Source organism: Podarcis melisellensis (assembly GCF_964234715.1).
Source record: "Podarcis melisellensis genome assembly, chromosome: 17".
Lineage (NCBI taxonomy): Eukaryota > Metazoa > Chordata > Lepidosauria > Squamata > Lacertidae > Podarcis > Podarcis melisellensis.
This window is the reverse complement of record NC_138534.1, coordinates 13,211,370-13,223,224: the sequence shown is the minus strand read 5'-3', so window position 1 is coordinate 13,223,224 and position 11,855 is coordinate 13,211,370. Positions and strand designations below refer to the sequence as shown.

Below are 11,855 nucleotides of genomic sequence, written 5' to 3'. Positions count from 1 at the left end.
CACCCGATCTCCTGCCAAGCATGCAAACAAGGGGCCTGGGAAAAGCAGCCTTCAGCCCTAAGCTCGCTTCCTCTCGCCTTTCCTTCCGGCAAGCCCCGTCCAGGTTCCAGCACCTTCTTCCCCCGACCCTCCCGCGGCCAAATGCAGCCAGGCTCCTCTCCATCTCTGCGCCAGGAGAAGACTCTGCCAACACAGCGGTGCAAAAATGCAGGGGGAGAAGGCGGGCGTGCATCTCTATCTATGTGCGTGCGGGTGTGAAATGAGCCCTTGCAAACACCGCGCATCGTCCCAGCTGATCCGCGCGCGCCTTGCACCCGCCCGCCTCCCCCTCGGAGCGGGTCCCTGGCTCCGCCCGCCCCTTCCCGAGCAGCCTCGGGAGCGACTCCGCCTGCTGCTGGAGGGGGCGGGCGGGCGCCGTGAGTGGCAGCGGGGAGCCTCCAATCGAGGACCCCTCTCCGCCCTCGGGGCGGGCGCTCCGTCTCGGCGCCGTCCAGTCGGAGGCTCCCTTTGGAAGGGGGGGGCGCGTGGGAGGAGCCGGGGGCGGCGCGGGCGCGGAGGAAGAGGCGGGGATGGCCGCGCGCCGTGAAGTCATCGGCATAATCCGGTGGCTCGCGCTGGATCTACTCCGGGTGACTCAGAGAGAGAGGCAGGCAGGCAGAGGGATCTGGCGCGGCGCTCTCCCCCAGCAAGGTAAACGTTCCCCGACGCCTCCCGGGCGCATCCTCTGCCCTGCGCTGCGCCCCCTCCGCGGCTCGCCGGATCCTCCACTTCGCTCGGGGCTCCCGCTTCCCCCAAATCGGAGACCCCCCCAGCAAGTCCCTTCCCCCTCCCCACGTAAACAAGTCTCCCCGGGGCCCCCCTCTGTAGAGTGTGGGCGACTTCTTCCCGGCGCCCTTGAAGAAGCCAAAGACCCCCAAGAAAGTTTTTTTGGGGGGTCGCGATCCCCCTTCCTTTTCCTATTCTCCCCCTCCCCGGAGGAAAGATCCTGCCGGATCGCGCCCTTGGCTCGCCGCTGACTTTGTGAGTCAGCTGGAGCTGGAGAAGGGAAGGTCGCGGGAGCGAGGAAAAGGCTGCGCGGCGGCGGCCGAGAAGCCGGAGAGAGACAGCAGCTGCTGCTGCTCAGGTTGCTTTGCTTTCCAAAGCGGAGAGCGACCAAAATAGGCTGCGAGGGGCCGCCGGGTCGGGCTGCCCCGGCCCTCCAGCGCCTGATGGACAGAGCTGCGTTTGGGTGGCTATAAATAAGCAGCGGCGCGCCGAGGAAGAGGAGGATCCCCGCGCCGGATCTGCAGGAGGAATCTGCCCGGGAAAGCGAGGCAGGTGCCGGGGGCGGGGGCTGCAAGTTCGCGCAGCGTCCTGCCCCAAGGAAGGCAACGTCGGGGGGTGGGGTGGTTGCAGGGGTTCCCCTGTCCCTCCCCGGGGTGGAGCTGCCGCCGGGGGCAGGGCGATCCAAGATGGGGAGGGCGGCATTCAGCTGCCGAGCGCAGGAAGGCCACGATAATCTCCCCGCCCGACGGTCACAAACATTACGCACACAAGGCGCAGCAGGGTCTCCAGGGGCCGCTGTCCTCGCTGCCTCCTAGTTGGGCGTCTCAAAACTCAAAAGGAGATCTGGGAGGCTGCCCAGCGCCCCGTCGGGGCTCCTTTCCGCTGCTGCGAAGGTGTTGCCGTGCGCGTCCCAAAATAGCCTGGCTCCCGCCCGCCCCCCCTCGGAGCAGGAAGGCGCTGTCTTCTCATCTTTAACCCCCCCCCCGCAGTACATGCATTCATAATATTTCCGGCGAGGGGGCGCAAATCGGCGAGCCGTTCTCCCTTTGGAGAGGGCTTTGCGCGCCCGGACGCAGTGGCGCGTTGGTGCGCCCTCCCCCGACGGGCGCCTGCCTGCTCCTCCCTCGCCCCGTTGGTGGCCGTTTCTCGACCGGGAAGGAAGGGGCGAAAAGTTTTTTGGGTGGGCTCTCAAGTGCGGGGAGGCGCTGGCGTCGGGGGCGTCGGGCGGAGCAGGCGGCCAGCTGGAGGCCGCGTCTCGGTGCGCCGAGCTGGCTGGCTACGAGAGAGGAAGAGGCGAGGTCTCGGCGCGCAGGCTGGGCTGGCTTTGGCATCTCTCCTCCTCCTCTGCTCTCCTTCCTTCCTTCCTTCCCTCCGTCTGCTCGGAGAACCAGGAAGTCCCCGCGGCCGACGAGGACGCGCCCTCCCGTCTGGCCCGGTGAGCGGGGCGCTGAACTAGGCCTGCCTGCGCCGGAGAAGCGCGTCCGGGGCTCGCCTTCGGGGCTCCCTTCGGAAAGGTAACGCGCCCAGCAGCAGCAGCAGCCGGGATCCGCCTCCCCTCCCCCCCGACGGGGGCCGGGACCGAGTGCGCGTTCCGGGGCTGCTTTGCTCGGCTTTTCCGGCGCGCGCGCCCGCGCCCTGCAAACTGGAAGCGGAGGCCTCGGCAGCCTGCAAAAGTCCCGGAAGAGTCTCGGATCCGGAGCGAGGTGGCGCGCGCGTGGTCGGTGGGGAGGTCGGGGCTCCGCGACGGGGCGCCCCACGCGCTGCAGGCGAGGATCCCGAGTTGGGCAACTTTGCCGGGGCTCCCGGGAGAGGCCCCGAGTCTCTTATTCGTGGCCGTCGCCATGGCGCGCGCGCGCCGAGCCCGCGAGGGTTTCCCCAGCCATTTGCACGAGGCAAGAGGAGCCGAGGGACTCCTTTCTGGCGACGGGGCGGCCTTGCAGCTTCAAGGGACCGCGCCGGTTGCGTTGCAGCGCCTTGCGGAGTTGCAAAGTTTTGCAGAGCCCCGATTCGGGTTCATGTGCACCAAGAAATGGTGGAGCCGCCGCCGAACTTGGAGGGTTTTTTTTATTTTTTTGTGCGCCCTGGCCGTGAACGTGGCCTGTGACCCGACGGCCTTGCTGCGCCCTTGCCTCCTCCTCCGCTCCCTCGAGGTCCGGGCAATGAATGCAAAGGCCGCCTGGCCTTGCTGCCCTGCTATGCAGCGGCGTGTTAGGAGGTGGGGCAGCTTTTGCTGAGCGAGTTGGCCCATTGTTATGCAAATTGCAGGCACACTTTCTCTTTGTGGACCTAATTGCCCTGCTAGTTTCATTCTTGTCTCTCTCCTCCCTCCCTCCTCCTCCTCTCCAGTCCCTTTGTTACTGCAGGGAAGGGGGGGGGGGAAGATATAGCTGCAGCAGGACAAAATTAGAGGCAGATTTTTTAAGTCCATCTGCAATTCATCAGATGCATAAAACAAAATTCCTTGTTGGTTGTGAGCATTTTGAAGCGCATTCAAAGTTAAGCGTATCGGGTAACAGATGTGGGTTTGACAGAGGTGAAGGCAATGCTTCATTAAGCAAGAATTTCTTCTGCGCTGTGTCTCTGCTTTAAGGACGGTGGGATTTTATGAAAAGTGTTCAAAGCAGCCTTGGATCTCTCCTTTTGTTCATTTCTGCCGTGTCACATCTGAGGAGGGCTTTGACCAACACCTGAGGCTGCAGACTGACAAGGGAAAAAAGTCCTCCAGCTAAAAACGTTATATTGTTAGTGCTGGAATTCTATTTAATACACACTTTTCAAAAGTTTAGCTGGAATTAATATCCACCCTGTTGCATGTGCCGACTTCTGCTTTGCTTTGAAGTGAAGATCACAAACTGCAGAGGGAGGTTTCCTCTGCAAATTTTATTTCTCTTTTAAACCCTTAAACTCCTGGTTATTATTGTTGTAACCTTCGTGATCCGGGCATGAAGACTTCTCAGCTGGCAGCAAATGGGAAGATGGACACAAATCCTTTGAAGTATTTCCAGTGTGTTCCCGTGGTCTCTGCTGTTTGGGAAGACAATTGTGTTTGAAGCTGCCTGCTCCCCCAATTTGCTCAGAGATAACTTCAGCTGAGATTCTCTCAAGTGATTATTACCTGAAAGCTAATCTGACATTCCTGCAAGGAAAGAAGATGATGTAGCCCTCGTTTTAACCACAGTTCTCAAACGTAATGCGGGGATAAAGTTTGCCACTGTTAGATTATGGTTCCTAGTGTGAGTTTTTGCATTTTGTAACTTTTCCCTGTGGGACAGCAGCATAGAACCCCTTGCGGCCACACCAACAGAAAGTCCTGTGGCATCTTGGAGACCTGACATATTTTCCACGGGACGGACCTTTGAGGGTCGGTCCACAGAAGCGAATGCTATAAGACATTTGTTAGTCTTTATGGTGCCAGAACAACCCCCAAAACCTCTGGTATTTTGTCACGTTGCTCTGGCTTGTTAAGACATAGCTGGCAACTTTTCCCTTTTCTTGTGATGAATCCTATTCGGAATAAGGGAATTTCCCTTTTTTAAAAAGGGAAACGTTGACAGCTATGTTGTTAAGAGCTTTGCACAGAGTGATTGATGCTTTGGGCTCCTACTTTTTCATGCCTCCTTCCCGCCAGGCTACCATATTCTCTTAAAGTTCCCAGCTAATGCCTTCTCCATTGGATGTTAGGAGACGGCGCTTGTCTTCTAAATTGGCTTGACGGTCCCTCGTGGAGTGGAGCTGCCTGGGTCCTTTGCACGATGCAAAGCTCCTCTTCCGTGTTGCTGTTCCTTCTTGCCCACCTGTTGGCTCTTTGTTCTGCCTCTCAGGCTGTGTCTCCCTCCTGCTTTGGCAAAATACTTCCTATGCCAGCTGTACTAGGAGACTGTGGAGGGCTGAGGCCCCCCTCCCTCTTCCCATCTCCAGGGAGGGTTCTGGCCCATGCTTTCTGAAACCTGAGTCCCGGCTTGTTTATGAGTCTGTTCCGAGATTATTTGTCATTCTTGGCGGTTTGTCGTTCTTCTGCTTCCTCTAGGGGGCCCTGGCCTAGAGTTTGCAAAATACCAGTTCTGCTCCCAAACGGTAATCATTCCCCGCTCCCTTCTGTAAATTACATCGACACAACGGTTGGAGTTACCGGGGCTGTTATCTAGTCAATCTGCTTTCTAATAATGTGCAGACAATAATCCCTGACGAGCCTTGGAGGAAAACAGATAACGTCCAGCTTTTGTCTGCTTTGGACTTATCCATGTTTTGCAGGATAACTTGTGAAGAGGCTTGTTTGGCGCGAAGGAGTGACGAAATTCAAGGCTGTTCCAGTGTTTTTGCAGCTTTGAGCTGCTCTGTGAAGCTGAGCCCTTGCCAGTTTGAATCAGCTTCTTAGAATGGACTGCCTGGCGCGGTTGGAAGTTTGCCAGGCATGTTTTGCAACTGACAGGGGTCCGCTTGCAGCCCCTTGACTATCTCTGGGGGGCAGGTTGGTGGGTTTGCCCAACTATCCCTTTCCAGTGAAGCCTTGGCCTCCCAGAAGCGACAGGGCTTCATGTCAGTGTCAAATCTAGATAGTCCAAAGATTGGTGACCATCCTTGATCTAGAGCCAGAGTAAGGAGGCGCTTTGTCCTTGCTCCCTATTTTGGTGCAGTGGGTGATGTTCTGATTGCTTCGGGGAACGTGCCCCATGGGATTTTAAAGCTCTGGAGGAAAAATTGGGGTCCCCCCCTGCTCTGTTTGTCAGTGTGCCATCCCTGGAACATAACTCTCATGTAAATTGCAAGTTAACCTGGACTAAGAAGGGACAGCGGTGGCTGTGTGACCTATTCTTCCTCTCTGCAAAGGTGCTGAATTTAACACATATTTTTGCCGCTTATCTTGCGCAGTTCGGCTTCGACCTGCACTGGTCAAGGAAGAGATGCTGGTCCCATGCTCTCAACCAGATGTCAGCAAACCTTTTCAGCAGGGGGCCGGTCCACTGTCCCTCAGACCTTGTGGGGGGGCCGGACTATATTTTGGGGAAAAAATATGAACAAATTCCTATGCCCCACAAATAACCCAGGAGATGCATTTTAAATAAAAGCAGACATTCTACTCACGTAAAAACATGCTGATTCTCAGACCGTCCGCGGGCTGGATTGAGAAGGCGATTGAGCTGGATCCAGCCCCCGGGCCTTAGTTTGCCTACCCATGCCCTCAACTCTTGTGCGACTAAAAAGAAGAAGTCCTTATTGTAAATATGCAGGGGTGGCATTCCGACGAATGAGTTCTTGTAACTACATCGGTCTCTTCATATTCCCCCCCCCCCCCCATTTATATTTGCTGTTATTGCTTAGCGAATTTATTGGTTGGAACTCGATAGTCTGTGAATGATGGGAACAAACAGAAAATAAACAGGACTGTGCAAGGGGGTGTTGAGATTGCATTCATACTGTGGGCTTTTGCAGCCACTAAATATGCCTCCTGGTGTCTTGTCTAGCGGTTAACATACTCTTTCTATAATACAGCGGTCCCTTGGTTCTCAAACAACTTGATACCCAAACACTGCAAACTTGGAAGTAAGTGTTCCAGTTTGTGAACTTTTTTTGGAAGCCGAGTGTTACGCTTCCATTTTGAGTGACACACTTCCGTTTTGAGTGCTATGCTGAGGTCTGTCTGTTTCTGCTATTTATTTTGCGTTTTTGTTTTTGCGGCTTTTTTGCTTTAGTGACTGTGTGGAACCCAGTTCAGCCACTGATGGATTGATTGTGTGACTGCAGTACATCATTTATTGCTTTTGTTTTATGCATCAATGGTCTCGTTGTATAGTAAAATTTATGTTAAATTGCTGTTTTGGGGGTTGTTTTTAAAAGTCTGGAGTGGATTAATCCGTTTTGCGTGACTTCCTATGGGAACCCCTCCCTCTCAGCCTTGCCTACCTCTCAAGGTTGTTGTGAGGATATAGTGGGGAGAACAACAATATACTCTACCTTGGAGGAAAGGTGAGATAGAAGCGCCATAGGAAATAAACTTCGTGTGGAAAGGGCCTCAGTCCTAAATGGTGCCATTGTCAAAGCGACCATAAATTAAGTTTCTAATACATCAGAGATGTTGCTTCTGGTGCAAAACTCTGGCTAAATCTCAAAGAACATGCTGCACTCATTGCAGGGGTGTGAAGATAACTATTTATTTCTTCTTTCGCACTGGCTAGATAGCAGTTTCTGTTTAAATTTAGCCTTTCTGATAACATTTCTGCATTTTCTGGCAGTGCTAGGAAGCTCCACTACATTGGAATGGCAGTCCCCTGTAAGCCACCTTTCCCTGGAAAAAACCCACTAGATGCAGTTTTGTGCGTTTAAAACACTTCCTTTTGTGATGGCGGTTTGTGGGGGGGGGGACTGATGAGCCCCCGGGGACTCTGCAGGTATGGTTTGTTTTGCACAGTCTGGCTTTGGAGGTATTTGAATGTCTGGCCCTGCAAGCAGTGGGGGTCCCCAGGTAGATGACTTTAATCCAGCCCAGTGACTCTTGTTCCAATTGCTGCCTGGCTTAATCAGAGGAAGGACGAGGCGATTAAAACACAAGAATGTAATGTTTGCACAAATATAAAAAAACGCACTGGAGTAATGAAGTATTGCTGAGTATTTAGCGCTGGACTATCAAAGGATGGAATTGGAAGAACGAGGTCTTAGGCTGTGTTTGTTTTTTTAATAATTTGATTTTAAATAATATAAACAAATTAGAAGCAACAATTCCAAGTCCAAATATCGAGATTACAGTACTCTGAATCTCTGGACTGCCCCCCACAACCCTTCCATGGGTCCCATTGATAATATTTACAACTGCATAAATACCTTTATCCAAATTTTTATCCTTCTAAATTAGCCGTACTTTCTGTTACTTTACAAGTGTGCTGGTTAAAATCCTGCCAATGTTTTAACTTGCTTGCAATGGTCTCGTAAGTGAATCACAAACTTTCCCCATTCTTTTTTAAGAGTTCTGGTCTTCTTGATTCCTGAGATTCCCAGATACTTTTGCCGTTTCGGCGTAGTCCATCAACTTGGTTTGCCATTTGTTTCTAGCAAACCCAGCCAGATGGGCGGGGTATAAAATACTAAATTATTATTATTATTATTATTAGTCAGGGTTGTTTCTTCCATCTCTGGCGTCTTTGACTGTGTTTCTAAGGCGCCTGTGTTGTTGTTTTCTGGTAGGATGAAATGGATGGTGTAGCAGCAGACGACGGGCGCCTGTTTGAACCCTTTTCATACTAGGTGTGCTTGTTCCAATTAAGGGATGCTTCACACACCGTGGAACACCTTGCAATAGCCAGCGCCACTCGCCAACTGTTGTCCTTCTGTTTTCTGGTCATTTAGTCCAGCCCCTTGCGATGCAGGAATCTCAGCCATGACAGATGACCACCCGACCTCTGCTTAAATATATCCGAGGAAGGAGAGTCCCATCACCTCTTGAGGGAGACAGTTCTGTCAGAAAGTTCTTCCTGACATTGGGTCGGAATATCCTCTCTTGGAACTTGAAGCCATTGGTGCACCCAAAGTGCAAAAGCAAAGCCTTTCACGCGCTTCAAACGCCGTAGGTTCTTGGTTCCGGTGTCAAACAAGGTGGCTTCTCGCAAGAACCCAGCGTTGCCCTTTCTTCTCCCCAGGGTGCTTTCCGCAGTTGCTGAATTTCTGTCTTGGGAGACCCACCCCTCTGTTCGAGGATCTGTGGGGTTTGGGGCCCCAAAGGGGTCTGACCATAGCTGTCAACTGTCTCTTATTTGGCGGGAAACTCCCGCTGTCCCGCTGCTGTCCCTTATTGATGATGTCCCTTAAACTTCCTGGGTTTTAAAGGAAGCAGTTCCTCTCCCTCCCTCCCTCCCTGCCGGCCAGGGAGGCTCCTCAACTGTGTTGCTTGGCTGCGTTGCTCACCCAATAAGGAGTCTAAGAACGACTCGGGGTGGAGCTTGCATGCCTTGTGCCGATCAAATCAGCCACGTTGTCTGGGGACTCGCCTTTGCTCAGCGCTCAGCAGAGAGGTGACGGTGGTTTTCCTTGCTGCATCCCCTTTGCCGGGTTGCTGCAATGTGGCAGCCACCGCTTGAGGCTTTGTTTGGCTGCTGGCTGGGCTTTCTGCCTTTGGCTCGGAGGGGCTCAGAAGTTGAACATACCTGCGCTTGGAAAATCCCTTATTTTGACTTCTGGTACCTTATTATTGAGGCCGCTGGTCCCTTATTTTCAAATCTGTAAGTCAACAGCTATGGGTCTGGCGGATAATGTGAACTGAGGCAGCAGAAGCCAAGATAGGCAGAAGTTGGGTAGGGAGAGCTTGGTCTGGCAAGGTGCCCTTCAAGGGGAGGCTTTGCCAACACCCGGTGGAGCTAGGTTGGTTCTTGAGCTCACCTGCGTCGATGCTGAGCCAGGTGACTGGTGCGGCCGTGTCGCAGCTGAGATGGTGGTATTGATCGGTCTAACTGGCAGCAAACTTTGTGGTGGATGCACGGTCCAGGTGGGAAGATGCAGGATTGGCAGTGGGAAGTCCTAGTAAGACTCCTCTTTCTCTTCCCCAACATCACCCTACAACTCTCTTAGGACTATGCCCCTATCCGCCCGCTGTAGGTGGCTGTCTTGGAGAGGAGTGGAATGTTAGGGGTCTCCATTGAGTTGCACATGCCACTCAAGACGCAGCATGCTTGGAAGAATGCAGTGGTACCTCTACTTATGATTTAATTCATTTTGGGGTGCCGTGTGCACCCCCAAAAATCCTTAACTAGAGGCGCCGCTTCTGTGTATGCACGCGGCGCAATAGAGCGCTTCTGCACATGCATGAGCGGCGAAACTTGGAAGTACAGTGGTACCTCAGGTTACATACGCTTCAGGTTACAGACTCCGCTAACCCAGAAATAGTGCTTCAGGTTCAGAACTTTGCTTCAGGGTGAGAACAGAAATCGTGTTCCGGCGGCACGATAGGAGGCCCTATTAGCTAAAGTGGTGCTTCAGGTTAAGTACGGTTTCAGGGTAAGAACGGACCTCCGGAACGAATTAAGTACTTAACCTGAGGTACCACTGTATACACTTCTGGGTTTGCCGCAGCCGTAACCCAAAGATTCTGCAACCTGGAGGTTACGCAACACGAGGTACCACTGTACAGCTGTACTCAGCATGGTGGCATCTTGGTTGAGGGGAGAAAGATACACACTTTCTAGGAAACTCTGCTCTGAGTCTTGTTCTTGTTATGCAGCCTATACGACTGCAGTGTTTGGCATGTCTGGTTGTGCAACGGGTGCCTGCTAACATTGTGATGTGTGAATTGGCATAAAGCGCAGGCCTCCATAGGTCCTTATTTTGTCTGTTCTCTCCCCCACCCCACCCCTCCAAGGTCTTCACACGTGGGCCTGCGTGATTTGATATCTCTCTAGACTCAGGGTCCTGGATTCCGTAGCAGGAATTTTCCATTTATTCCTCTGTGGCTTCATTGCAGCCATCCAAATTTGCTCAGTCCTCTGTCATCACTATTTGACATTTATTGCAGTGTTGGGGAGGGGCGTTTTTTGAGTTGTTCTTGTTTTTTATTATGTACTGTATTCTGAGCTTTTATATTGCGATTTTACGTTGCAAGAGGCCCTGAGACCTGTGGTGTATTGGGCGGTATTCAATTCTAATAAATAATAATAATAATAATAATAATAATAATAATAATAATAATACATTTTAATATAATGGGTTGTATCTTACAGTAGGCCCACTGAAATCCATGTGGGCAGAAAAGAAGGAGACATGCTTTGGTGCTTCTGTGAGCAAGTGTTGGCTTGATGAATTTAGGAGACGTCTCCTTCATTGGTAGCAATATAAACAGATCAGATTCTTAACCCTCGTCAACATCGGTATCTGTATTCCAAATGCCAGCAAAGCATTCTTGTAGCAGAGAACTCTTGTCTCGGAGATACTCCCATGGCCCTAATAAACGGTTGATGACCAGAAGTCCGAGAACCTGTGCCTTTTTGTTCCCATTGAAATGAATGGACATTTGCTGCGGCCCATTCACTTCCGCTAGTTTACTCTGAGTAGCACTTGGTTGGCTCAAGCTCAGCATCCTCAGAGTTTAGATTAGTTATTCTGCACCGTCGGAATGAGTTTTCAAAGCCAGGGTTAAGGATCTGTGCTGTCCTTCACAGATAGCGTCTGGTTCCTTTCTCTGGAATGCACATTTGTCTTTTATCATTTATATCAATTTATATACTCTATCCTTAAACTGTCCTTCTGTGCAAAACTCCCAATTTAAAAGAAAACGTGCGATTTTTATCTTAACAAGTCCGGTTTGTTTAAAAGTTTCTGGCTGGAAACCCTATTATTATTATTATATTTTCACGGCCCTTTAGGAAGTGAGGCAATAACTGCAATTATTTCCATATGCTCTGTTCTAATTTATGCTTTGCATCGTTACTTGGCTGTGGACAACTGACCTTCATGTTGTGTTTCTCTCCCTGCAGCCGGACCGTGGACTGAAAGCGAGGCAGAGAGCAGATGGCTACTCCGACAGATCCCGGCGCCATGCCTCATCCCGGACCTTCCCCGGGGCCAGGGCTCTCTCCCGGACCCATACTGGGTCCCAGCCCAGGACCAGGTCCCTCGCCCAGTTCGGTGCACAGCATGATGGGGCCGAGTCCTGGACCTCCAAGCGTTCCGCATCCCATGCCCGCTATGGGACCGAACGATTACCCGCCAGAAGGAATGCACCCCATGCACAAAGTAAGCATTTTCAGTTTTTCCCCATGTTGTGCATGTCTTTTTTTTCCTTCAAATTTTTTTATTAGTTTTCACAATATTATAAACAAACACATAAGACAAACAAACATAAATCATAGCCTTATTGAAAACTACACTTATTAACATTGTTAAGTGACTTCCTCGCTTCCCCTTGGTTGAATTTCATTGCATGTCCTTTTAACGGTTTTCCAAATCCCAATTCTTATAAAATTTAACTTAGACGTTAACATCCTTAAATCTTCACCTTATGGAGCAAACATATTAATTCATCACTTAACATAAATAAAATCCTAAGCCAATTAAATATCTGCAAGCTGTTTTCAGTTAATTTGACTTAACAAATTTAGCTAGATAATCATTAA

General features: G+C 51.5%; 1 protein-coding gene across 4 annotated transcripts in view; it reads left to right on the top strand.

Moving 5' to 3' along the window:
• Positions 1-552: 552 nt before the first annotated feature.
• The window catches only part of SMARCA2 (SWI/SNF related BAF chromatin remodeling complex subunit ATPase 2), a 128,355-nt gene continuing 117,052 nt past the window's right edge, over positions 553-11,855 (top strand). For 3 of the 4 annotated variants that reach the window (XM_081893722.1, XM_081893719.1, XM_081893721.1), the window contains exons 1-2: positions 2,124-2,279; positions 11,217-11,475. In XM_081893722.1, the coding sequence (XP_081749848.1) occupies positions 11,251-11,475 (225 nt within the window). In that variant the 5' untranslated portion in view covers positions 2,124-2,279; positions 11,217-11,250. Of the gene's footprint in view, positions 691-2,123; positions 2,280-11,216; positions 11,476-11,855 lie in introns of those variants that run through there. The other variant, XM_081893720.1, reaches the window with a different exon arrangement.